The sequence below is a fragment of the Carcharodon carcharias genome, chromosome 3 (genome assembly GCF_017639515.1).
Source record: "Carcharodon carcharias isolate sCarCar2 chromosome 3, sCarCar2.pri, whole genome shotgun sequence".
Classification (NCBI taxonomy): Eukaryota; Metazoa; Chordata; class Chondrichthyes; order Lamniformes; family Lamnidae; genus Carcharodon; species Carcharodon carcharias.
In genome coordinates, this window is record NC_054469.1 from 182,621,812 (window position 1) to 182,649,545 (window position 27,734).

The following is a 27,734-nucleotide window of genomic DNA, read 5'->3' on the forward strand; positions in this document are numbered from 1 at the left end:
AGCACAGCAAATTGTGAAACAGATTGTGAAATACTTCAGCAGAACATACACAGGCTAGTAAGATGGATATGTGGTGGCAGAAGCAGTTCAATGTAAAAAAAATGTAAGAATAGGGAAAGAAAATACACTTTCAATGGTAGGATCTTAAATTGAATAGAAGAGCAGAAGAGACATTAGGTGTGCAGATACACAGATCGGTTAAGGTGATAGTGAAAGTAAATAAAGTCATAACAATGGCAACTCGAACAGGCAGAAGGGTAATGCTGAATTGCACATGAACATAGGCCACAGTTGGAGTACAGTGTTTGGTTTTGGGGTCCCTGTTAGAAGCAGGATATTAAAACAATAAGAGAAAGATGAAGTGTATAATCATCAGGATGTTTCCAGAGATGAATGGTTACATTTATGAAGAAAATTTAGTGAAGTCCAAGGGCCCAAACACTCCTTTCAAGTGAAGCAGCACTTCACTTGCACTTCCCTCAATTTAATCTACTACATTCGCTACTCCCAATGTGGTCTCCTCTACATTGGAGAGACCAAACGCAGACTGGGTGACACCTTTGGTCTGTCTGCAAACATGACCCAGACCTCCTTGTAGCTTGCCATTTTAACACTCCACCCTGCTCTCATGCCCACATGTCCGACCTTGGCCTGCTGCAATGTTCCAGTGAAGCTCAATGCAAACTGGAGGAACAGCACCTCATCTTCCAACTAGGCACTTTACAGCCTTCCAGACTGAATATTGAATTCAACAACTTCAGATCATGAGCTCTCTCCTCCATCCCCACCCCCTTTCCAATCCCCCTTTTTCCAATAATTTATAATTTAAAAAATATATATTTTTCTTTTCCCACCCATTTTTAAATTTATTTTGATCTATTGTTTTATCTCCACCTTTTAGCCCATTTCCATCCCTTACCCCCACCCCACCCCCACTAGGGCCATCTGCCACTTGCTTGTCCTGCTCGCTACCCTTAATGTCCCCATTAGCAGATTCCTTAGATAATATCACCACCGTCAACATCCCTTTGTCCTTTTGTCTAACACCTAACACTGGCCCCCTATCTAGCTCTACCTGTCCCACCCGCCTCTAACAGCTTATATTTCACCTCATTTCTCTATTTCCTTAGTTCTGATGAAGAGTCATGCGGACTCGAAACGTCAACCATGTTCCTCTCCACAGATGCTGTCAGACCTGCTGAGTTTTTCCAGCTATTTTTATTTTTGTTAGTGAGGTTAGGGTTATTTTCACTAGAGCTGATCACACTGAGGGGTGACCAGGCACAGATCTTCAAGATTAGAAAGAGTTATGATACTGTAAATAGTGAGAGCTTGGGACTGAAATTTCATAGGGGCTCCACTGGTCTTCTACCAAAATTTCAGCAAAACCCCCTATTTTGAAGAAGAGCAGTGTCCTGGTCAACATTTGTCTCTCAATAACATCACTGATTATCTGGCTATTATCCCATTCTATTTGTGGGAGCTTGCTGTGCGCAGAGACATCCAGTGGTCATAAAAAATGTTATATAAAATGCAAGTCTTTCTTTTTTCTTAGCCCATGAGTTTTAATTGTGGCTAAAACAAGTTGAACTGGCTTATACAGACCTTCATTGATGAAGAACACAGAAGCCAGTGTCCCTCAATGGCATCTTGGCACAAATATTAAACAGTAGGGAAACATGTGCTACTCTGCTGTCCCAAAATAATTCCTTAACAGCTCTCCAATAGCAGTTGCGGTACAATACGTAGTGTGGATGGAAGTATAAAACCACAAAAAGACATTGAAAGGTTGAATGAATTGTCGAAACTGTAGCAGATAGAATGCAACAGAGCTAAATGTGAAGTAATCTATTTTGGACCAAAAAAGGATAGATCTTAAGTATTATTTAAATAGTGAAAAGTTAGGAATAGTCCAAAGAGACTTTAAGGGTTCCATGTACTCAGATCACTAAAATATCAGATACAGAAAAATAATTTTAAAAAACAATGAAATGTTAGCCTTTGTAACCGGAGGGTGAGAATGTAAAAGGGAGGAATTTTTGCTACGCTGTACAAATCCATGGTTGACCACATCTGGAGTACTTTTTACAGTTCTGGGCACCACACCTTGTGTGAGAAATGATTGGATGTTCTTTTTTAATGTTTTAGGGGATATTGTGTTATTCTGTGAAGAAGGCTGTCTGTGTGTGTGTGTGTGTATATTTTGTTTATGATTTAATTGATTTAACTGAGCAGAGAGTAATAGGAGACAGGTTGTCTGGGGGGGTTAAAACATGAAAAGGATAGAGGTGTTAGATTTGAGGTACAAGTGAATAGGTTAGATCTAACATTTGCATCTTTAGATAAGTTGAGAGTTTGTTGAATATCAAAGGAAAGTCAGAGGTACCAAGAACCATGTTTGCATCCTGCAGGAGTTCCACAGGCAAATGGAAGTGGGAATATTACATTTTATTGACCTGCAAGCAAAAACAAGATGGAAATATGAAAGATTTTATATTTTGTAGGATTAGAGTTTCAAATAGGTATGAAAACAATGGAACCAGAGCTGAAAGGGAAAAATGGTATTTTAGAGTTACTGTGGAGAGCTTTGAGCTGCAATAGTTGTTGAGCTGGAGCTGAGTTGGGAGCTGCGGCTCTGGGTTGGGAGAAGATGCAAGTTTGAATCAGCCATCCAGTCAAGCCAAAAAAGTCTTGGGCTGCAAAAAGCAGTTTTATTCTGAAGTTTGGCTTTCCACAGCAGAATAAAAGAGTGTTACAGGCCATGTGGTGTGCCTTTATTAAAGTTACAGCAGTTTGCTTTGGGTAATATTACTAGATTTTTTGGTTAAACATCTATAAGGGAGTGCTGCCTGGAAGGCATTTACCAGCGTGTCTGACCAAGAAGAGTGTCTTTTTGGGGGAATGTGTTTTAAGACTAACCTTAATTTTGCAACTATAATCTTTTGTGCTTAAGTTTTCTTTTATTCTTGTTAATAAAACTTTTATTTTTAATTTTTAAAATCCCAAAAATGTTACTGGATTTCTTGCTGTTGAGATCAGTACGTCTTCTCATTTTCAGAATGCAATAACAAGGTATGGCCCTTAAGCCAAGTTTTCCACTAAGACTTGGTTTGTGCAGCAATTAACATTGGTTGTGGTCATAACACTTCGCAAAGAGTGCAGTGAAGGTTCATCAGAATATTCCCAGGGTTCTGAAGGTTAAATTATGAGGCGAAATTACATAAACTAGGCACCTATTTCCTGGAATATAGGAGATTAAGGGATGATTCGATTGAGGTTGGAGTTGATAGGACAGATGTTAAAACCTTTTCTGCTAGTGGAAGAGTTTAGAATGGGGGAACATAATCTTAAAGTCAGAACCAGGCCATTCAGGAGGGAAGTTAGGAAACAATTGTTCATGCAAACGGTGTGGAATTCTCTCCCAAAAAAGCATTGGATGTTAGCTTAATTAATAATTTTAAACATGAGATCAATAGGTCCTAGCCCGAAGCATCTTCAGGTGCTTCAACAATGACCTTCTCTCTATCATAACGGCAGAAGTGAGGATGTTCGCTGATGATTGCACAATGTTCAACATCATCTGCAACTCCTCAGATACTGTAGCAGTCCATGTCCGTATGCAGCAAGACCTGAACAATATCCAGGCTTGGGCTGATAAGTGGCAAGTAAGATTCGCGCCACACAACTGTCAGGCAATGACTATCTCCAACAAGAGAAAATCTAACCACCTCCACTTGATGTTCAATAGCATAAGCATCGCTGAATGCCCCAGTATCAATAACCTGGGGGCTACCATTGACCAGAAACTGAACTAGACTAGCCACGTAAATACTGTGGCTACAAGAGCAGGTCAGAGGCTAGGCATCATGTGGTGAGTAACTAACCTCCTGAGTCCCCAAAGCCTGCCCACCATTTACGAGGTTCAAGTCAGGAATGTGATGGAATACTCTGCCCTTGAATGGATGAGTGCAGCTCCCACAATACTCAAGAACCTTGACGCCATCCAGGACAAAACAGCTCACTTGATTGACATCAAATCCAACATCTTAAAACATTCACTCTCCACACAACCGATGCATGGTGGTGGCAGTGTGCATTATTTACAAGATGCACTACAGCAACTCACCAAGATTCCTTCAACAGCACCTTCCAAACCCACGACCTGTACCACCTAGCAGGAGAAGGGCAGCAGATAGATTCTCCTCCAAACCACACACCATCCTGACTTGGAAATATATCGCTGTTCCTTCGCTGTCGCCGGGTCAAAATCCTGGAACTCCCTTCCTAACAACACTGTGGGTGTACCTACACGAGATGGACTTCAGCGGTTCAAGGCGGCAACTCACCACCACCTTCTCAAGGGCAACTAGGGAGGGGCAATAAATCTCGCCTAGACACTGAGGTCCACATCCCGTGAAAGAATAAATAAAAATGTTTTCGCTAATTAAGGGTAAGAGCAAAGATGAGTGGAGAGTTAGGATACAGATCAACCATGATCTCAATGGCAAAACATGGTGGAGGGGCTGAATGTTCCTCTATTCTTAACAGCAACAACAAAAGGCAGCAGTCTGGAAGGCTCGTGCATCAGGCACTGAGAAAAGATTCTAATAACTGTCTTGGCTGCTCCATTTTTGAAACTCATTATGCTGATCTCTACAAACTAAAGTGTCCCAAAATACCTTCCACATACTTCATGACACTACAATCAGTGTCCTTTTGCTATGGTCCTGCATTATTCTGCACAATTATATGATGACCGTTACATTGTAATTGAGTGCAGTGCATTTATTTTATGCATTATGTGGTGCGTGAGTATTGTCAGTGTTCTTTATCCATTGTGCTGGTGCTTTCTTTGAAATGTGTGATGCTGAATCTACTTCTAAGCTGTGATTCAGCTAGTCCTAGACCATCTCCTGACACGCATTGTGATAATCCTGTACCTCAGTCAGCCACATCCCATCTTACTGTGGCTGGGTGATTCTGTTCACTTTCTGATGCTACTTGTGCAGAGATATTTGATGGACTGGGCATGGTATCACTATCAGAGACAGCCACCTGTTCCTTACTATTGGCATGCCCCGATCCTGGGCATTCCTTTGGTACATTCACAATAAGATCTATGCCTCAAGGGTGTCTGTGTCCAATCTCCCAGTATGTTGAAGCTGACCAAGATAGCATTTTTAAGGTTAGAACTCAAGGCCTCAATAGCATCACGAGCTTTCATGTGTTTTCGCTTCTACATCTTAAAGCTTCACTGAAGATGCCACATGTTGCATTACGGCTGAGTGCAGGGATAACCTTTCATCCATTACCGCACAGTAGGCAACCACTTCATGACCTTTGGTATATCTTACAATGCCCTTCATTCTCCATTTTCTATACTCACCTGCTCTTAGGCCTGTCTGAGAAACACTACCAATTAAGGCCATGCCCAAACTCATTTCATATAGGATCCTTACAGCCAGCAAACAGAGGAGACTTTCATCATATCAGCTCCAAACATGGCCAGTGCACCAGCCAGTTCCCCCTATTTGCATTCTATATATTACAATGCTATAAGACTATGACAAATACTTGGCAGTGTGCTTCAAGGCAGTGACACATCTCAGGCTTCAGGAGCAGCTTTATCCATGGGCTTTATGTAATTATTACAACACACTAACGTATGCTTCCTTTTGACACACTACTCTGTATCTTCTATCTTTCCTGGAATACGATCAAGGGGTTCAGATAATGACAAACTGCACAACTTTCCCTCTTGCAGTCCATAAAATGATCTTGATTACATTAGGTCTTGTAATTCACATCATGTATTTTCTCTGTGAGACCAACAGTAATTAATAGTTATCTCGTTTTTAACATAATGCATTCTGGTCTTTAGTTCAAACATCACAAGCACACTCTCATCCAGAGAGACTGTGTAATCTGGGATCTAAATACTAGTGGTTATCAATGAACCAAACAAAACGGAATTCACTAACAACAGAAAATGGCCATAAATATATGTAAAAAAAATACCATTAACAAGTAAAATAAGCAGGCTCCTTGTAAATTAACTAAATGATCCAACTAGGATTTGTATATATTCCTCCATTTAATGCAGTATATTCAATCAAATAAAGTTCTGTTCATTAAGAGAATAATTTATCAAATTCCTTCCCTTAAGCTAACTGGCTGTAATTGATGATTAAGCGAGTCACTCACAGAAATGATGTGTCCTTTAAGGCCATGGGCAGAGTCAGCACATTCGATCACTGCACTCAGCTGAGGGTAGCCGACTCCTGTTTTAATCCGAGTCGTGCACACAGAACCTAGAGAGGTTTAAAAAATAGTTGACACCAAGAAAGGAAAAAACATATATTGCCTTATGATATTCCCAGGACATCTCACAGCACATTATAACCATTGTTGTCATTGTTGTTAAGTGGGCAAAGGTAGAAGTCAATTGCACACAAGGTCCCATATATAGCAGATAAGTATATGGCCATTTAATCTGTTTCTGTGGTTTTGGCTGAGGGAGGAATGTTGCCTAAGACACTGAGAACTCCCCACTTGTGCTTTGTATAGTGCTATGGAACCTTTAACATCCATTTCACTTGGCAGAAGGGTTCTGATTTAAAACATAATAAATCTCCAATAATGCAGTAGGACTACAATGGAATGTCAGCGAAGGTTGTATTTTCCAATCGGCCTTAAATCCACAACCTGCTGACTCCGCAGAGAAAGTGCTCCCAAATGAGCCAAATTGATATAAAAACAGAAAACGCTGGGAAAACCCTGCAGGTCTGACTGCATCTGTGGAGAGAGAAACAGAGTTAATGTTTTGAGTCTGTATGACCCTCCTTCAGAACCAAATTGATATTTGACAGGAGCAGGTGAAGCATGAAATGTTAGGCCATTGAGTATTGTTCAGGTATAAACGGTAGAAGAAGAGAATGGCTACAGCACAGAGGGAGGCCATTTTGCCCACTGAGTTCGAAAAGGGTCTCTACAAAGCAACTCAGCTAGTCCCACTTCTCCGCCCTTTCCCAATGGCCCTGAATTCCTTTTTGAAAGCCACAACAGAATCTACCTCCACCCCCTCAAGCAGTACATTCTAGAACTTAACACTTGCTACATAAGGCTTTATTCCCCCTTGGTCCTTTTGCCAATCACCAAGAATCGGTGTCCCTCTAGTTCAGGGGTGGGGATCCTTTTTCCCATCAAGGGCCACTCACACAGACAAAATCAGTTATGGGTCATACTCAAAAAAATTAAGTTGTTTTTTTTTAAGAGAGAATACAGTAACTTTCAATTCACCCACTGCTTTAATATAATGGCTGTTTGCTTCTCCTTAATGAGTGGCACAGGTGTGTCTCAATCATAGCACTCCTGAAATTCAGCTCAACTGTTTGCTTGCTTTCCTTTCCCATTCTCTCTGTCTTTCTGTCTCTCCTCTTCTTTCCCACTCTGTCTGTCTGTCTGTCTGTGTCTCCCTCTCCCTCCTTTCCCACTCTGTCTCACCCCAAACCAGCCCAGGACATTGGCTCAACAACCCAAGGCTCTGGCCAATTCCCAGTCTGAAGCTGAACCTGAGCCTCTTCCTCAGTCAGCAGGGGCTGAGCCGGCAGCTTCCCAACCCTGCCCTGCATTCCTGCTCCAGGATCTCTGGCCTCGCTCTCTGTCCATAGCCTGGGCCTCTGGTGACAGGCATCAGGACATGGCGGTGCTGGCCCAGAGTGCAGCACGCGGGGCCAGATTTTTAAATCTCCCCACAGGCCAGATGAAAAAGTGTAACTGGATCCAGCTCCCGGGCCAGGGGTCCCCCACCCCTGCTCTAGTTCTTGACCCTTCCACCATGGGAATAGTTTCTCTTATACGAACATACGAATTAGGAGTAGGCCACTCGGCCCCTCTAACCTGCTCTGCAATTCAATAAGATCATGGCTGATCTGATTGTAACTCCAACTCCGTAACATTCCCGCCTAGCTCCGATAACCTTTCACCCCCTAGTTTTAGTTCTGCCTTAAAACTATTCAAAGGCTCCACTTCCACTACCTTTTGAGGAAGGGAGTTCTAAAGACTTATGACCCTCAGAGAAAATAGTTTCTCCTCATCTCTGTCTTAAATGGGCGACCCCTTATTTTTAAACAGTGTCTCTCTAGTTCTAGATTCTCCCACAAGAGGAAACATTGTCTCCACATTCAACCTTTCCAGACCCCTTAGAATCTTAAAGGTTTCAATCAGTTTGCCTCTTACTCTTCTAAACGCCACTGAATACAAGCCTAGCCTGTCCAATCTTTGCTCATGAGACAACCCACCCATTCCTGGTATTAGTCTAGTAAACCTTCTCTGAACTGTCTGCCTCAACTGCAGTCACACCTTCTTGTCCCTGACCACGTTCCAAGTCAGAAGACCCTATCCAAAGGAGTGTGACTACTTCCTGGAACAAACCTTCCCCCTCCCTGATGTGTCGCAGTGTGCAGAGCTCAGCCTCCAGCTCAATGACTCTAAGCTGAAACTCCTCAGGCTGCAGACACTTAGTGCAGCGGTGTTTGCCCTGGATCACACTCGTATCCAGGAGCCCCCATATACTGCAGCCATGACATATCACCTGTCCTGCCATCCTTATGGGTTTTAATTAATTACTTAATTATTTTATTCAATTATTTATTTTCTTTTATGTATTTTATTATTCTTACCATAAATTCCTGTTCTATTTTAAACCTTAGGAACAGAATAGACCTTAACCACTTACCAGGTACTCACTAAACAGCTAGTTTCTTCCACTGCAGTAAACCAGAACCAATTCCTACAGGGGTAAAAAGTTAGAAAAAGGAAGAGTACTTCTCTCCCCTCCTCATCAAACTGCCTCAACTCACCAAACTCTCAGCACTCCGCTGAGGTCACACTCCAGTGATAGGTCCCACTCAGAATGCCTGAATTTATATGTTCTGAAACAAAGGGACTGGCTGAGTCCAGGTACAGGAAAAATAGTTAAAGTGTGTTTCCTTATTTAACTATCTACAGCTGCTGCCTGTAGAAAGCTTCTATCTACCTACTTAGGCCCTTAGGTGAGACTTAGAATTTAAATAGTACTTGCAGTTAAATGTTAATACAAACGATATTAGATTTTTAGAAAGAGATTTAAGATTCCCTCAACTTACCAAACTCCAGCACTCGCTATCTTCTCTGTCTGTGGCTCCTGATTTTGAACACCTCTATCAAATCTCCTTTCAACCTTCTCCTTTCTCAGAACAACAGCCCCAGTTTTTCCAATCTATCCATGCAACTGAATTCCCTCATTCAGGGAACCACTTCTCGTAAATATTTTTTGCATTCTCTCTAAAGCAGATATCAGCCCCACACCTCCTTTTACCATCCTTTTACGATTTATACATCTAAAGAAGTATCTTGGATTCCCTTTTATGCAAGTTGTAAGTTTCTTTTCACAACCTCCCTTATTTCCTTTTTCACAGCCCCTCTGAATCTTCTCTATTCAGCCTGGTCCTCATTTGTACTATCACCATGGCATCTATGTCGTCTTTCTGCTTCTTCTTATTTTCTGTCTCTTTCATTTTCCAGGGAACCCAGGCTTTGGTTAACCCCTTGTGTGTGTGTGTGTACCTTGACTATACCCAAACTACCTAATCTTTAAAAGATGCCCATTGTTCCATTACAATTTTGCCTGCCAATCTTTCTTTCCAATTTACCTCTAATTACATTATTGACATGGTTTCTAATGCATTAATAATCAGCAGCCTATTGCTTCAATAATCAGGGAATTGTTGCTCAAATAATCAGGATGCCAATATATTAAGAATCAGAATTATTTAAATTAACAATCAGGGTCCTATTGAATTAATAATCAGGATCCTATTACGTTAAAGTTATTTGCCAATTATGTCAATATAAATTATCCTATAAGATTAATAATCAGGATGCTATTAATAATCAGAAACCATATATATTAATAATCTGTAGTCTTTCATTCATCAATGATCTATAGCATTAAAAATGTGGAGCCTATTATATTAATCAGAGTCCTATGACATTAATAGCCATTCATAGAAGCCCCAATACTTTACAATTCAGGATACTACCACATGCCTTTTCATCATCTAACCATCACCACCCCCCAACACCCACCACACTCAACTCCTGTTCCCCCACCCCGTCAAGAACTAAAGCCTCCCTTTCCCCTGCTGAAGCTCTCTCCATGCACCCCCCCACTGCCCCACATCCCGCTCCAACCACTCAACAACTCATGCAGCCTGCAAATTTTCACTCTGGGGTCACATGGAGTCTGAGGAGTTAAAATGGGGTCACACCAAGAAAAAGATTTGGCTGAAATAGATTATTAACTTGCAAAGCAGAATATACATTTTTCCTCTCTAGAACTATTGCTCTAGGAGTGCACATTCATCTGCTTATAAAGGAGGCTGATTTATACACAAATGGAATGTGTACCCTTGAGAGAGTGTGTTCATGTGTGTGCATGGTAGATAAGATTTGGTTGGTGCACATAAAAGGTATCATGAAGCATGCTTGGAGTAACGTCTGCACTGAATCAGTGGTATTGACACCCATTACTTCATTGATTTTATAAATACACAAACTCCACACTACCTGAGATCTGACACAGGTTGACAACACAGCTAAAGCCCAAATGTTTTATCCGTTAATGTCATTGAAAAGAATGTGATCCAGTAAGATAATCAGAGAGAAAATGTCTTTATTTGACTATAAATTTGTGCTAAATCCTCCAATCCCCACCTGGTTCTTGCTCTGAGCAAACATCCTGCTCCGAGGCTGGCAAAATCTTTCATGGCCCACCTGCTGGCTTTCCCTCCTTTTTTCTCAGGGGAAGCACTCTGCCCACATTCAGGTTTCTCTCTTACTGCCAAGGATCATGTCAGAAAGCAGGCTCAGGTTACTTTTTCAGCCCCCCACAGTAGGTGTTAGAATTAGATCAATATAATGAGTTGACAAGGCACCTGAAAAGCTAGCATTTTATGCAATGGAAACAAGTTTTTTCCCAGTTTGCTTGTGAGCTTGCCTGAGTTTTTAGAGTGAATGCAGATCTAATTTCACCCGAGTTCAAGTACAGATTAATATCCTACCTCAATGAGTCACTAGTAACTTCTAAGAGAGGACTATGCAGATGGAACACATCATAGCTGATCCCTATCACCACCCAGCATCCATGCACAGCCTTTTAGTAAGGGTTGATGGATGATGATCAGGTGATGGTGTCCCGGTTGATTTTTCCTCTAAAGGTACTGTGCCCATTTGTACCAGCCCTACTAAGATTGGTAAACTAGTAAGTGACTGGTAGATTACTGCAGCAGTATTCAATATTTTGTCTTCATGGGCCACATAGGTGCATATCATGGAACCTTCAAGGGTAGATATTGGTCCAGACTTTAGATTAGGTCACGACAAAGTGGAACTTTCATACATCCTGAGGGTGGTCCCCTGCCCCAGATCACACTTCTGACCATGGGGGTCACTTACATGCAGAATGTGGCATCCCTGGCCTCTGTTGGAGAATCATGCTAGTCTGGGGTCAGAAATTTCTGGTCATGTGGCCCATGGCCGCACTCAGTTAACATTCACAGAGCTCCCCCTTATCCTGATGCCCTAAGGCCTCATCCACTAACCCTGGGGCCTAATGTGCATCCAGGTTCCAACTGGGGAAATGTAGAAAAATCAGGACAGGCTATGTTTCCCTCAACTGCAGCAAATACATATACTCTAGCCAGATGTTCCCCACTCCTGGAACAGGAAGGGGAGATAAGCAAAGCACATCCCTAAATAGCTTTTCACCCTAAATCCTATGGGAACAAATCACAGAATTACAGAATAGTTACAGTGTAGAAGGAGGTCATTCAACCCATTGTGTCTACACCGGCTCTCTGAGCATTTTAACTTAGTACCAATCTCCTGCCTTTTCCCCGTAACCCTGCACATTGTTTCTATTTAAATAATCATCCACTGCCCTCTGGAATGCCTCAATTAAACCTGCCTCCGCCACACTTCCTGGTAGTGCATCAGAAAACATGGACCATAATGTTAAATCCATGTTCCTATTAATTTATGTACATCTTCAGCTGCTGTTGCTAATAGATCCTGGGGTTCTGATTTAGGACTATCCAACTAATGAGGTGTCAGCACCAAGAACCATAAATAAGGATTGTAAACATAAATAGGATTGAATGGCTGCAGTTTGAAGGTCAGGGCTCAGGATCTACACTGGGCTTAGGGAGTTGAGGTAAAATACATTCATGAGCAATCTCTGGGCATTCATGGTCTGTGTGGCTCAGAACAACACTGCTTAGTACACTGACCCAAAAATACACACAAAAGCACTTTAAGAGGAATTTTTAGAAACTATTGTATAAGTTTCAAAATAGTTTGTCCAAGTTTTTGGCACAATGATTAATGGTCAAATACTGGACTGATCAAGGATACTAACTCAGTCATCCTTCCAGCCTCATAGAATGAAAACAAGGAAGTAGTTGTAGTTTTCAATTAATGTGAATAAACAGAAACAGCCAGCCCAAGTTATACTTGAGTATTTTGTTTCCTCATTACCTGCTACCTTATTCATTTACCTGGTCCAATGCCCACTTTGATGATATCGGCTCCCGCCAGAATAAGCTCTTCAACCATTTCGCCTGTCACCACGTTACCAGCCTTTGGGTTTGAAAAGACAAAAGTGACCGAGTAAACAAAATAAAGGCTTTATAGCAGAAAGGCATTGTCTTAAGAAAGCACAGCTTTGTGTGCCAAGAAGAATAATTGACGCATGGAGATTGTGAGCAAAGCCTCACACCAGGAAAATACGATCAGAAAATGTTAAGCTATTTCAGCATCTAGATAGTTTAATTATCTTTTACTTTATTAGCAGACCCAGAAAGCAAACATGGCAACAGATTATCATCACCCATATCAGTGAACCTACACTAAATCTCTCTTTAGCTGTCGGTTAGAGAGAAACTGGCTCTCAGATATTCAAACTTTTCACTAATACTAAGCACAGCATGCCAGGGAAACATCTGACAACATTGTGTTCTCCAAGCCCATTGTGCATTTGTTTTTGATTATTTGGCTTCAGGATTTAGAGATCCACAGCATTTAAACAGAGGGAAACATAGAAACGTACTCTACAGTCCACCTGACACTTCCAGAAATTGATCACGGTAAACAATTTAACCTGCCCAGATCTTATGGTCCCAACAACAGTGAATGTTGAGGTGTTCACCACTATTAAGTGCCACATCTGAATCAAAGGTCCCAGGAAGCTGACTTACACTGGAACCATGAACTTTTGGTTTGCCAGTAATGGCTCTGTGGGAGACCCTGCTGATGGGCCACGTCAAAATGTAAACATGGGCTGTTTGCCCAGGACTTGCCTGGTTTTCTACTTTGATTTACTTAGAGCTGTTCCAGCAGGTGTAGAGCCTGCTCTTTAAATCAGGAGAAGTGCCATCATTCACACTCCTGTCACCCCCAGGTGTTGCTAAAGCCTACCTTCTGCACCTCTGGCTCAACACCTTGCAACCCAGCTCATACCCATTCCTGTGCATGAGTCACCCTCCTGCTTGACTGGCTCTCTCTCCCCCTCCTGTACTCTTTGCTCATCCACTTCTCTCTTACACTCCATGACTCAGCCCTACTGCTGTACCCCACCTCCTGCATCCCTGTCACACCAGTTGTGGTACACATTTAAGTGGGTGTGGTTATGTTTTCTGTATACATTACTAGAGGGGAAATGATGCAATGTATCATATGATTCAGACTGCGTCGCAGTTTGTTGTGAGGAAGTTAGCAACTCAGACGCATGTGCAAACTCTCCAACTGTTTAATACTGCTACTAACTTTTCAGATCTTTACTAAATGGACGTTATGCATTTTTTTGTTAACCAATCCCTTGTGTGTGATTGTTGCCTTAATGTTACCTATTAAAATAAGCACAAGGAGGAGAAAAACAACGCCAGCAGTGGAGAATTTTCATTTCTAAACACAGCATACACAACATGGGGCCAGCGCTTGGAAGAAGCTGGTAATCAGAAAAGAAACTGAAGTTTAAAACCAATTAACGTAAATTGTGGGGTCTCTAACTGGAGTTTGGATTGCACAGTCTGAGAATTCAACAGGTCGTGACCAGGTAGAGGTTCAGTGCTGGACAGTGCTCAGTTGGGAAAGGTGAGTACCTGGGGCGCGAGCTGGATCCTTCGCAGGCAATGGAGAACCAAGAAACATTGTGGAAATCGGGCAGAGCAAGATTGCGAAAACGACAGGTAAAATTGAGAGTTGATGCAAGACGGAAAGGTCTTGGGCGCCATTATTCGTTTTGTGGAGCATAGTGGTGCGTTCCTGCCACAACAGAGCTTTGTGGGCAGAGTTTCAGAACCATGTGCACAAGTGGAAACAGTGCCACTTATCGCGTGCAGCAGCAGCAGTGGAACGTGCTATGGTGAGTAGAAGAACTATAAGCGACTGACACACTGTAGCGAGTTTAAAGTGTTCACAGTATTTGAAGCCTGATCAGTAAAATAGCAGGAGTATCTGTTTAAACAACAGAGAAGCAGAAAGGTCCAGGCAATATTGCAAAAGAACGTTCACAAAATTCCCCGGCTTAAATTGGAAGGTGGCTGACTCAGTCTCTTGTTTAAACTATTTAAACAACGCACAGAACTGTGATTTGTCAACTCAGGCCTGTCCAGACCATACAAGCTATAAAGATTCATTTAGCCATTGGAAATGAAGGTTTACACAGGCTCAACGCATCCAGGCTCACAGAAGAAAACCAAAAAGATCCAAAAAAGATTTAGGTGAGTTTTGAATTCCAGTTCAGAGTCAAATTGAACTTCCATATCCATCACCTGGAATTCATGTCGTACTGTCTACAGCCCAAGGAATACGTTGATCATTTTATTAGTAAATGCAGAGAAACGGGGCCTATTGCAATTTTTCAGAAGCGGAGAATCGCTAAGTTAGTGATTGCATGTACCCCAATAGACACATTCAAAAAGATCTGGTGGACAAACCTGAAAGCTACAGCATCAATAACTTGCCCAGGGACATGAGGTGATTATTGCAGGCCAATAAAACTTACAGATCTTATGGGCAACACCAATCGTTAACACAGTGACAGAGCCAAACATGGGAAGACATGTGGAAGGTGCAAATTTCTACATGCACCACCCAGCATTTCAATTTCTGCAAGGCATGTGGCAAAAAGGGTCACTGGCAGCAGCAGTGCAAAACAGCAATGGCTGAAGGACCTACAAGCAATCGTGTAAAGGCTCAAGCAGCCCCCAAACAAGCAATACCAGATCCCATAGGAAAAACGTACATGAGATGGTGGACAATATGGACAGTGACATGATGATTAAGATGTGGTGAGCATACATTCCACACCGTCAATCTCACAGAACTCATAGATGCCATTCCACCGTCTGAAGAATCTGCAATGATTTAGATCATCTGTCCTTAGAAAATCGTTAAACATTCACTATTGAAAAAATAGATGCAGGCTAATGCCAACATACTGCCACTGAAAATTCTGCAAGCAATGTATCCACAGAAGTAAAAGGCATGGCAAAACTCACTACCATGAAGATTTCAGCGTATAATGGCTCAGTAATTCCATGGACAGAATTTTATGCCCCGTGGGTGGGCACGTGCCTGACCCAATCGGGTGTAAAATAGCAAACAATTACATCGGGCCAGCAACCCAACGTCATCACACACTCACGCAATATTTCGCTCGGGCGCATGTGGGTGCAGGAGCCGCACCTGCCACTAATTAACAGGCCACTTAAGGCCTGTCCAATTGACGGTGATTTTTCATTGCCCTTGCGATTTCACGCTCATCACTCGGGCAAAAAGCAGCCAGCCGACATTTTCAAAAACCTCATCCAAGGATGGGATAAAAAGGGTCAACATTGTCAGTGTACTGCTGGTGACTTACTGGTACTTGACAGCTTCACCTCTGTTCGGGGCTTCATTCTTAGCATTCTAGTCATGAGGACTCGAAACGTCAACTCTTTTCTTCTCCGCCGATGCTGCCAGACCTGCTGAGTTTTTCCAGGTAATTCTGTTTTTGTTTTTTCATTTCAGGACTCCTTGGTGTCTGCAAGACTCCCAGAGGATTCATACCGTGTGGACCCTTCCAGGTATCAGACAGCCTTCCCTTACCCTGGTAATGGAGATCGTGGTCTCCGCTGGTGACGCTTCCTCAGAGGAGTAAGAGAGGGGCAAAAGGGAGATGAGGCCAGGTGTCCCAGTGCAGCTTCCAGCTCCCTTTGGGAGGAGAGGTGCAGGCACAAGGGGCGCAGGGCCAGCAGGAAGTCCAAGGCGGGAGGAGCCACAGAAGGTGCCACTATCCCGCTGCCAGGGTTTACAGGCAGCGATGCAGCTACCTCAAAACATCCAAGATGCAATACCAAAGGAGGGTCCACCTCTCAAGGGAGACGGTGACCACCAATTGTCAGATGATTGGGTCCGAGATCAGCTCCGACCGCGTGGGTGGACACCCCATGCCAGTGGCTCTTTGAAGGTCACAGTGGCCCTCAACTTCTATGCCTCTGGCTCTTTCCAGGACTCAGTGGGGGATCTGTGTGGAGTCTCCCAATCAGCTGTCCACAGTTGCATCAAGCTGGTGACAAAAGCTCTGTTCAGGTGGGTCCTGACCTTTATCCTTTACTGAATGGACGAGGCCAGCCAGGCTGAGTGAGCCAGAGGCTGTGCAGCAATTGTTGGGTTCCCCAGCGTCCAGGGTGCCATCAACTGCACACATGTGGCCATCAAGGCGCCAGCGGGTGAGCCAGGTGCCTTTGTCAATAGGAAGGGATTCCACTCCATAAACGTGCAGATAATGTGAGATCACAGGACGCAGATTCTGCAAGTCTGTGCAAGCTATCCAGGCAGCTCCCATGACGCTTACATCCTGAGACACTCCCAGATGCCGAGGCTCTTCAGTGCTCCAGCCCGACTGGATGGATGGCTGCTGAGTGACAAGGGCTATCCATTGAAGAGGTGGCTCAAGACGCCTCTCCACCACCCAAGAACAGAGGCAGAGCAGCGGTACAATATGAGTCATGTAAAGTTGTGTAAATTATTGTAAAGTCAAAGTTGTGTGACTTTGGAATGCTCTGCCTCCGAAGGTGGAGGAGGCGGGGTCAGTCAATATTTTTAAGGCAGAGGTAGATAGACTCTTGTTAGGAAAGGGAATCAAAGATTATCAAGGGTAGATGGGAATATGGAATTCAAAACACAAACAGATCACCCATGATCTTACTGAATGGCAGAGCAGGCTCGAAGGGCCAAATGGCCTGCTTCTGCTTCTATTTTCTATGTATATGTTACGCCTTCACAAGGGCTGTGATAGAGAGAGCCACGGGTCTTCTCAGCGCTTCCGATGCCTGGACCATTCAGGGGGTGCACTACAATACCCCCCAGAGCGGGTGTCACTGATAGTGGTTGCATGCTGCGCTCCCCACAATCTGGCACTGGCAAGGGGGGAGCCACTGGAGGAAGAGGATGTTTATGCAGCTGCATAGGCCACAGATGACAAGTCCAATAGTGAGTCAGAAGAGGAGCATGGTGAGGAGAACACAGACAGTTCCAAACTATTTACATAAACTTCTCTGGTCTTCATTCCTAGACCAGTATAGATAAAATAAACATAAATGTACATTAAATCACCTGTGACCAGTCCCTCTTGTGCTCATGGTGCCTTTAACTTACGCTTGTAGGTACTACGTCTAGGTGCTCCCCCCTCGCTGGCACCAGCATTGGAAACAGCCTGCTGACTGCTGTCTTGCTGGCATTGATGACCTTGGCGTAATCTGACCAGAGGAGCCTGTGCTGGCCCTGCCTGGGAGGCAGCAGCCAGTGCAATGGCCGGCATCTCCCAGTCATCACAGCCTCCTCGGATGCCACAATTACTGGCAGAGCGGTGGAGGAGCTGCTGCCATCATCCAGAGCGCCCCAAGAGGAGCCCACAGAGACGATAAGCAGCTCGTGTGCCAACGTGAGGTCACTCTGGACCTCCCTGCTCACCATTGATGAACAGGCACTTAGTTGGGGTACTAGGTGCCTCATCCATCTCCCAAACTGGCATTGCCCACCTGAGCTCAGTGCCTGTGAGGGTCTGAGCGCAACACCAGGAATCCCTGATTCTGCCACTGGAGCTGCCTCTCCATGAGATTCGCCACCCTCTTAACGGAGGAGGCAAGCTGCTTGGCCGTGAGGGTTCATACTCTGCATGGACTCCTCCACAATGGAGGCCATGGTATGCATACAATTATGGATCTCGTCCAGATCCTCCCGCATATCCCGAAGCCAGAGGCTCATCATCAGCCTTCAACTGAGCATCTTCCTGCTCCCCAGCAGTCCTCCGACTGCCAGCGCCCTGGGAACTCTCTACCTCCGCCTGCACTCAAGTGAGCATAAAATGCCCTCACCAAAGTGCACTAAGATACTAGCTGCCGAATTAATGCCCACCAGTTGCTGGTATCTGCGCTGGTGCCTACTTGAGGGAGCAGGTGTGACGCAGGTGGAAGTGAAGCCCGGTGGTCCTCTGGCATCAGGGGTGGGCCTTCACGGTCCAGAGAGCAAGTGTGTGCTGGCGAATCTACAAGGGAGAAGAAGGACATGTCATTAGCTAAAGTCATTACACTGTCACTGTGCATGCCAGGCATCCTCGTGAGACAATGGAGATCCGCATCATGGTTCCATCATCTTCAAATGATCAATGGGTCTTCCATGTTCACGGCTCCCATCAATGAAGAGACTACAATAGAATGGTTGCACAATCTGAAACTCTCATCTCTGTGCACTGTGCTCTTAGCTTGGTCTGGCAACCCCACCTCTCAGCACCCGGTTGCACGGGGAACATTCCAGCTCTCCAGCTACAGGGTGTCTTGCTCGAACCTGCTGAGCTGCCCGAGGTTGGGCAGGCCTCTGCCTGCTCTCTGCCTGGCTATGGATTGTCTTCTCCTGAAAGAAGAGAGGAGCATTGAGTAGTCCACTCTCTACAGTGCAGCGCCATTGCAGCCTGACCAACCCCAGTTCATCAATGGTGAGCAGGGAGGTCCAGAGTGACCTCCGAGGGCACATCCGAGTCATGGCCCTCAGTCCAAGGAGCCAGAATCACCACATTGGCCAGTTCCAGTGTGAATGACAGTTGGCACTCATTCTCTAGCACCCCTAATGTCCACGGGGCGACGGCCAACCCTTAACACATTTGCACACTGACCAATGCCAGCACGGTACTTACCCTTCCTGAACGTAGGCCATTGAAGCATTTTCGGCACTGTACCCATGTACGCCACATCACGTCATGGCTGTTCACCATTGCCATCACTTCCTCCCATTCCCTCCTGGTGCAGTGGCCGCCTTCTCCAATCCAGGGTGTCCCTCTTGGCATCACCTCCTCCAGGAGGTCGGCAAAGCACTCTTCCGAAAAGCGGGGGGGGGGGGGGACCTGACCTGCCCTCTTGCCTGCCGTGTCCAGCCGCACTCAGCTCCATTGTGAACACTGACCATAAGTCCTTCCATGGCAGCCTGCCAGGGTCTGCCTGGGCTATTTTTAAACCGGCCGCCAGATTGGACCCGATGGCCAACAGGCTCCACCCCTGCCGTCCCTTCCCAGCCAGCGCAGAATTGCTTTCCATGCTGGGTGGCCTTGATTGACCTGCCAGCGTGAAATTGCGGTCAGGGGTCGATCGCGGGCGAGGAACTGTTTCCCGGCCACTCCCAGATCCACTCGGCCGGCGACCTCAAAGTAGTACCCCATGTGTAGGATCCATTGCACTAAGACGTAAATAGAACTAGTCATCCTGGGTGTCACAGATATCCCATGCAGTAGAAACCAAAGGCCCAGTGATTGCAGGCCTACCAGCATGTCGAGACCTCACATTGGTAACCATCCATGGAATCAACTAGCAGGTAGATCAGCATCAGAGGACACAATCATAAATCATACGAGGAAGCTAGAGAGAGACACACTCTGTCAGTCAGGTATGAACAATGACATAGGAGTCACAGTTAAGAAGCGCAAAGCGTGTCAGGAAAATATGCGAAGTCAGCACAAGGAACTGCTTTTACTACACAAAGTTCCTGCTCATCCTTGGCCAAGATTGCTTCTGAACTCTACCATGTTCATCAGAATGACTTCTTAGCTGTCACTGCTTATTTTTCTAAGCATCCTATCATCCGTCAAGCACACCGTAAGGCACACTCTAAGTGCTATTTTCACTTCATTTGATAAGATGCCACATCAACGGTTATTACAGAAAATAAAAGCGCATTATGGAGGAGGTAACACATTAGCATGGATAGAAGATTGGCTGGCTGGCAGAAAGCAGAGAGTATGCATAAATGGGTCTTTTACAGATTGGCAGGATGTGACCAGTGGAGTCCCACAGGGGTTTGTACTGGGGCCTCAAGTCCTTACGATTTACATCAATGACTTAGATGAGGGGAGAGAAGACATGGTAGCTAAATTTGCAGATGAGACAATGATAGGTAGGAAAGTATGTTGTGAAGAGGACATGAGGTTGCAGGTGGATATAGACAGGTTGAGTGAGCAAGCAAAGATTTGGCAAATGGAGTTTAATGTTGGAAAACGTGAAGTTGTTCACTTTGGCAGGAAGAACAACAAAGCAAAATTACTGCATAATTCTGAGGTGCAGAGAGATCTAGGTGTTCTAGCACATGAGTCACAAAAAATTAGTATGCAGGTACAGCAAGTAATTAAGAAGGCTAATGGAATGCTATCCTCTAACACAAGAGGGATTGAACATAAAAATAAGGATGTTATGTTTCAGTTATACAGGGCATTGGTGAGACTGCACCTCGAATACTGTGCGCAGTTTTGGTCTCCTTATCTAAAGAAGGATATAAATGCATTGGAGGCAGTTCAGAGAAGGTTTACTAGATTGATACCTGGAATGAGTGGACTGCCTTATGAGGAAAGGTTGGACAGACTGGGCTTGTTTCCACAGTAGTTTAGAAGAGAGAGGGGTGTTTTGATTGACATTTACAAGATCATGAACAGCATTGACAAGGTGAGAGTCAAAGGATATTTCCTCTGTAGGTGAGTCCAAAACTAGGGGGCACTGTTTTAAAATTAGGAGTTGCCCTTTTAGGACAGAGGTGAGGAGAAATTTTTTCTGAGGGTCGTGTGGCTTTGGAACTCTCTGGGCAGAATTTTTCTCTTGTTGGGCGTACGTGCGCCCGACCCAAATGAGCATAAAATGACGTGCATGGGAGTTGGCAGCGCATCCACCGACAATTAAGCGACCTATTAAGGCCCTTAATCAATTAATTGACTAGAATCTTTCACTGCCCGCCTAACCGTTCGGTTAGCGGGTGGGCAAAAAGGCCAAGCGGCTTTTACATTTTTGGCGAAAACTCATCCATGGGCAGAATGAAGTTTCGACCAATGATTTAAAAAAAAAACATTTTAACATCTATATTTAACATGTCCCTGCTCGTGTGACATGAGAGTCACATGAGGGGACATGTTTTCGTTATTTTCAATATCTTTATTTTTTATTTTAAAAATCTTCAGCTCCCTGAGGCAGTTTTGTGCAACCGACTTGTGAGAAAAGTTATTGCCTCAGAATAAAAGGGACAGTAGCAACATGGGTACAAAATTGGCTAAAAAATAGGAAGCAGAGAGTAATAATCAATGGAGATTTTTCAGGCTGGAAGAAAGTTTGTAGTGGAGTTCCCCAGGGGTCGGTATTGGGACCCTTGCCTTTCCTGATATATATTAATGATCTAGGTCTTGGTGTGCAGGGGACAATTTTCAAAGTTTGGGCATGATACAAAGCTTGGGAGTGTTGTGAACTGTGAGGAGGACACTGTGGAACTTCAAGAGAAAATAGACAAGTTGATGGAGTGGGCAGATAGGTGGCAGATGAAGTTCAATGTGGCGAAGTGTGAGGTGATGCATTTTGGTAAGAAGAACATGGATAGACAACATAAAATAAGGGGTGACATTTTGAAGAGGGTTTGAATTTATACAAGACATTCGTTAGACCTCAGCTGGAATATTGTGTACAGTTCTGGGCACCACATTATAGGAAGACATTGGAGAGAGTGCAGAAGAGATTCACAAGAATGGTTCCAGGCATGAGGAACTTCAGCTATGAGGATAGATTGGAGAGATTTTGGACTGCTCTCCTTGGAGAGAAGGCTGAGACAAGATTTGATAGGGGTGTTCAAAACTATGAGGGGTCTGCACAGAGTAGATAGGAGTTGCAGCTAATAAAAGGATCAAGAATGAGAGGGCACAGATTTAAAGTTATTTACAAAAGAAGCAAGTGTGATGTGAGAAAAAACTATTTCACACAATGAATGGTTAGAGTCTGGAATGTACTGCCTAGAAGTGTGGTGGAGGCAGCTTCAATCGAGGCATTCAGGAGGACATTAGATGATTATTTGAATAGGAACAATGTGCAAGGGTACAGGGAAAAGGCAGGACAACTGTACTAGATCATAATGTTCATTTGAAGAGCCAGTGCAGACATGAAGGGCCAAACGGCCTCTTTCTGTGCCTTTAAGATTCTGTGATTCGCACTACCTTAGACCTAATTGCATGGCCAACAGAGTGATTCGTGGGATGAAATGTGCAGACAGAACAATCGAGATCTACTCATTGCAATGCCACACCTTAGGGCAACATCTCTAAGTGTAACCATTCCATCACCAGTGGAACTCACGTTTGGCAGAGAAGTGAGAACAAGTCTACCTAGTTTATCAATTTACCCTTCCAGAAGCCAGAGAAGAACTTAAAAAAAACACAGGGGAGAATGAAAGACATGCATGACAGGAATGCAAGCAGATACAGGACAACAGGTTCGAGTTCAGCAGCCCATGGAAAGCATGTGACAACCAGCTGAAGTGGCAAGGATCTGTCTGGAGCCAAGGTCACACAAGGTCACCAAACCCAATTGTACAACTGTGAGACCAAAAAGAGGAAAATCAGGGAAGTACCAAATCCTCAATCATCATTGCATCCAGGACAAGATCCAAAGCAAAATCCAAAGCAACTTCCAAACCTGACAATTCAACAACCTCAAGCTATCATTACAGTTGCCAAGTGTGGGCATATTAGCAGACCACTTCAGGGACTTGTAAGTTTATGAGTTTCTTAACTTGTAACTCTGTAATGCATAAATAAGGATTTCCATGTATTGTAAATAGTTATGGTTATTTGTATGGGAAGTTATTTATTTGCAAAAAAAGCAGATGTTGTGCTGCACCTTTAAATGAGTGCGGTTATGCTTTCTGTATATATTAGTAGAGGGGAAATGATGCAATGTATCATGTGACCCAGACTTAGTCACAGACAAGTGTACAAGTTCTCCAACTGTGAAAAACTGCTACCAACATCTCAAATCCTTACAAAATAGACTTTATGTATTTTTGTGTGACGCGGGTGACACTGGGGATGGGGTTTGGTGGGTAGATGCGCAGCACCAGGACAGGGATGGGGGTGAATGAGTGGCACTGGCAATGGGTGGGGGTGTAGTGAGCAGCATAAGGGATGGGGTGGGTATATGGAGGGTGAGGGGGAGTGGAGGAGAATGAGTGGCACCAGGAGGAGGGATGAGGGATGGCACTAGGGATGGGGTTGGGGCAGGGGTGGTGGTGATGTTTGCACGGCACTAGGGGATGTGCAGCACAGGGGAAGTGGATGGAGAGTGAATGGCACCAGGGATGGTAGGTGGAGGCATGTCTGACACCGAGGAGTGGGGGGGACAAGCAGCACTGGGGAGGTGGGAGGGGGCAGGTAAAATAGAGAATTAAAAATTGCCTTGAAAACACTAAACTGAAGATGGACACGACAGGGTGTGACGATAAAGTTTCACTTCAATGATGCTTCGACATTCAGTCTCCCTACACACCTAAACAATGGACCCATACTGTAGCTTAGGCAAGAAGTCAGTGGCACTGACAGGAAGATCTGGGCTGATCATCCTTTTACTTTGTACAAATTGACCTCAATTACCCACTCCCTCAAATATAAATCCAATTTTCAACTGACTTTTTTCCACACCATCTGCCTGCCTGGACATTTCATTCTACACATTCTCCATCACTCTGTGTAAAGGAGTCAAATCAGAACTCTCTGTACAATTGACCTCTCCTAAAGGGATTAGCCCATGACCCCTTTCTAGACTTTGTGGCAATCTCAAAAATTTATTCTGGTTCAATTAATCTTATTCTCTCAAGTTTTTACTATTAAGGTTTCGCTTGATCCTTCTCTCCAGAACAAAAATCCAAACCCCTCAATCACTTCTTACAGTTTTCATGCCTTAATCTTGGAGATCTTTGCTGTTGTACAGGATTGCAAATAATACTCCATGTGAGACCATATCATTTTTTCCCCAATTCATTCATTCTTAGGATGCGAGCATCACTGGCTAGGCCAGCATTGATTGCCCATCCTTAATTGTTCTTGAGAAGGTGGCGATGAGCCATCTTCTTGAACCGCTGCAGTCCATGTAGTGTAGGTACACCTACAGTGCTGTTAGGGAGGGAGTTCCATGATTTTGACTCAGGCATGGTGAAGGAACAGCGATATAGTTCCAAGTCAGGATGGTGAATAACTTTGGAGGGGAACTTTCAGGTGGTAATGTTCCCATGTGTCAACTGCCCTTGTCCATCGAGGTGGTAGAGATCATGGGTTGGGGTTTGGAAGGTGTTGTCGAAGGAGCCTTGGCGAGTTTCTACAGTGCATCTTGTAAATGGTGCACACTACTACCACTGCATGTTGATGGTAGAGGGAATGAATGTTTGTGGATGGGGTGCCAGTCAAGTGGGCTGCTTTGTCCTGGATGTTGTGGGAGCTGCAATCATCCAGGCAAGTGGAAAGTATTTCATCACACTCCTGACTTGTGCCTCGTAGATGGTGGACTGGCTTTGGGGAGTGAGGAGCTGAGTTATGCGTTGTGGAATTCCCAACCTGTTCTTGTAACCACAGTATTTATATGGTAAGTCCAGTTCAGTTTCTGGTCAATGGTAACCCCCCAGGATGTTGATAGTAGGGGATTCAGTGATGGTAACACCAGTGAATGTCAAGGGGAAATAGTTGGATTCCCTCTTCTTGCAAATGGTCATTGCCTGGCACTTGTGTGGCACAAAAGTCACTTGCCACTTGTCAGCCCAAGCCTGAATGTTGTCCAGGTATTGCTGCATGTGGTTCAGGATCTGAGTTGTGAATGATATTGTAAAATTACCTTGTACAAACCCATTAGCAAAAAAGAAAATAAAATCTTGATTTTAGATTCATATCCTCAGGATGTCAAAAATGCTTCACAGCCAATGAAGTACTTTATATAGTTTAGTTGCTGTTGTAATGTAGGAAATGCAACTGCCACTGTACGCACAGCGAGCTCCCACAACCAGAAATGTGATAATAACCAGATCATTTTTTTTCCAGTGTGACGTTCATTGATGGATGAATAATGATCAGATCACTGGGGATAACTCTTCTGCACATTTTCAAAATAGTGCCAAGAGATATTTCTGAAAGAGCAAACAGGGCCTCAATTTAAAGTCTCAACTGTGAGAGTGCAGTATTCTCTCTCGGTACTGCAGTGGAATATCAGTGTTGATTTTTGTGTGGGATCTGAACACAGCTTTCGGACTCAGGAGGTGAGTGTGCTACCACTCAGCCATGGCTGACACCTCCAAGAATTTGTGCTCTACTCCTCTGACCATACATAGCAAAAGCAGAAGCCTTCCTTACTGTTGCCACACATTGCACTGTTGATTTTAATGTTAGAAGTCTTGTTTTTAATGCACGATGGAAATATATGATGCAATGTTATTCAGTGTGATGTTTCCATACATTACATGTACTTGGTTGGAGGTTTTGCATACCACCAAAACTTTTTCACTATTTACCCTCCTTCCTTTTGGCGACCACTGTCACCCACAAGGGATTTTCCATCTCCCAACTTGGCTGGACTGGAAATTCAGTGTGTGGGGGAAGATTCTTGTTGGATTGCCCAATTACTATCTGCCATGATAATTTTACTTTACTTTAGAAGATAGAAGATTACTTTAGAAACACTTTAGAAGACGTTTCACCTGTGGTTTTATGAGGATGTTGGATACTCACCATAATTGTGTGTTTCGGAAACTTAGCCCGGACAGTTTTAACAGATTCCACAAAGTATTCTGAGTAACCATTTGCAACATCCAGACAAATGTATTTGATGGTTGGGATTGTTTCCAGAATCATGTAAAGCTTGTCCAAGTCTGCCTGACCAGTGCCTGAGCTAATAGCTATATGCTGAAGACAGAAGGAAATCAAGGGACAGAAAGAAAGATAATTAGAGAATGATTAATCAGGATTCTTCTTAAAACTCTGCTGTATTCAAAAAAGTTAAAAAACATGACAAGTAATTTCACAAATTCTCACACTCAGCCTAGAGTTTGGTCCATTAGAAATGTACATCAGAAATTTAAGTGTAGAGGTCAGCAGGCCTCATGTTTTTTCTGTCCCTCAACACTATTTTATAGAAATCTTCAGGTCTCACTGACCTCTATGCCCAAATTCTAATTATATAATTCCAACTGATGGAAACGATTTATGCCAAAAGCCACAATCATTAAATTTATGGTCATGAGGTGTAAGGTCCAATTATAACTAGGGATGGGTTTGAACAGGAAGCTAGGCCTTAATGAGGATAAACCTGCTCATGAAGATAAACTTGGCCTTCCATTCCATCTGCATGGAGGACAAAGATAAGCCTCTGGTGCCCCCTTCTCCCAGTGAGCAAATATTTTGCCTCCTCTTTAGCCCACCCAAGTGCAAATCACCACAAGAGATTGACTAATGTAAACAAAATATACAAAACACTACACCATTGACGACTGTAAATGTGATTAGCAGAGCAGAGTGATGACAGTGCTTTATCATAGTACAAATAACCCAGTGGTTTCACTTCATCCCACAACATTCTTAAATAATACCTCAAGACATTCAGGATGAGATGCTGCAAACTTCTTCCACTCTTCTAGAGCGTAGTGTTTATGAATGGCTGTAAACATCACAAACTGCAGAAGAAACCAGAGCAGAGTCTCAGCAAGTGAGCTGTGGACAGATAAGGAAATCCACTGCATCTTGTGTCCCTTTATCTTGGAAAACACTCAAAGTGTCTCCAACATACACACATTGGAAATGCCAGGATCAAAGAATCACCATTGTAGTTACTTTTATTTACATACCTATTTCAACCTTATTCAAAGTCATGGGTTTCCACACAGCACCCAAGCCAGGGCATATTATCAAATAATCTGTAAACCAATACTTGCAGTTTAACAAAATAGCCTTTTGCCTATAAAGCTCGGTTTGGATCCTGATCTATATCCAGTCGAAAATGGCTTTAGCTTCATGATAGTGGGTGTTTCAAGCCTGTTACTACAGCTCATTCCTCAAAGTCAGAGAAGTAGAGCAAGCAAGTGAAGATTTCAGTGGAATAAAATAAACATATTTAAATGCGTTGAAAGAATGCAATGAATTACGAAACATTGTGTTTCCATCCATTCTCCAATATTAATCCACAATATTCAGCATCTAAAAGTTGCAAATGAGCTGTGACTCTGGTAATGGTAACAGTTGAAATGAGCTGCAGCATCGTAGACTCTATACAGTATCGCTTGTCATGATAATATTGTAGCAAGCCAAAGTCCCTGGTATTCTAGTGAGGGCA

The 27,734-nt window shown here is 43.8% G+C and overlaps 1 protein-coding gene across 4 annotated transcripts in view; it reads right to left on the minus strand.

The window, feature by feature from the left end:
• The window catches only part of LOC121276311 (GMP reductase 1), a 112,646-nt gene that overhangs the window by 48,989 nt on the left and 35,923 nt on the right, over positions 1-27,734 (minus strand). For 3 of the 4 annotated variants that reach the window (XM_041184577.1, XM_041184579.1, XM_041184580.1), the window contains exons 3-6: positions 26,995-27,078; positions 26,138-26,311; positions 12,597-12,678; positions 6,205-6,311 (exon numbers count right to left, since the gene is read on the minus strand). In XM_041184577.1, coding sequence (XP_041040511.1) covers positions 6,205-6,311; positions 12,597-12,678; positions 26,138-26,311; positions 26,995-27,078 — 447 coding nt within the window. The remainder of the gene's footprint in view (positions 1-6,204; positions 6,312-12,596; positions 12,679-26,137; positions 26,312-26,994; positions 27,079-27,734) is intronic. The other variant, XM_041184578.1, reaches the window with a different exon arrangement.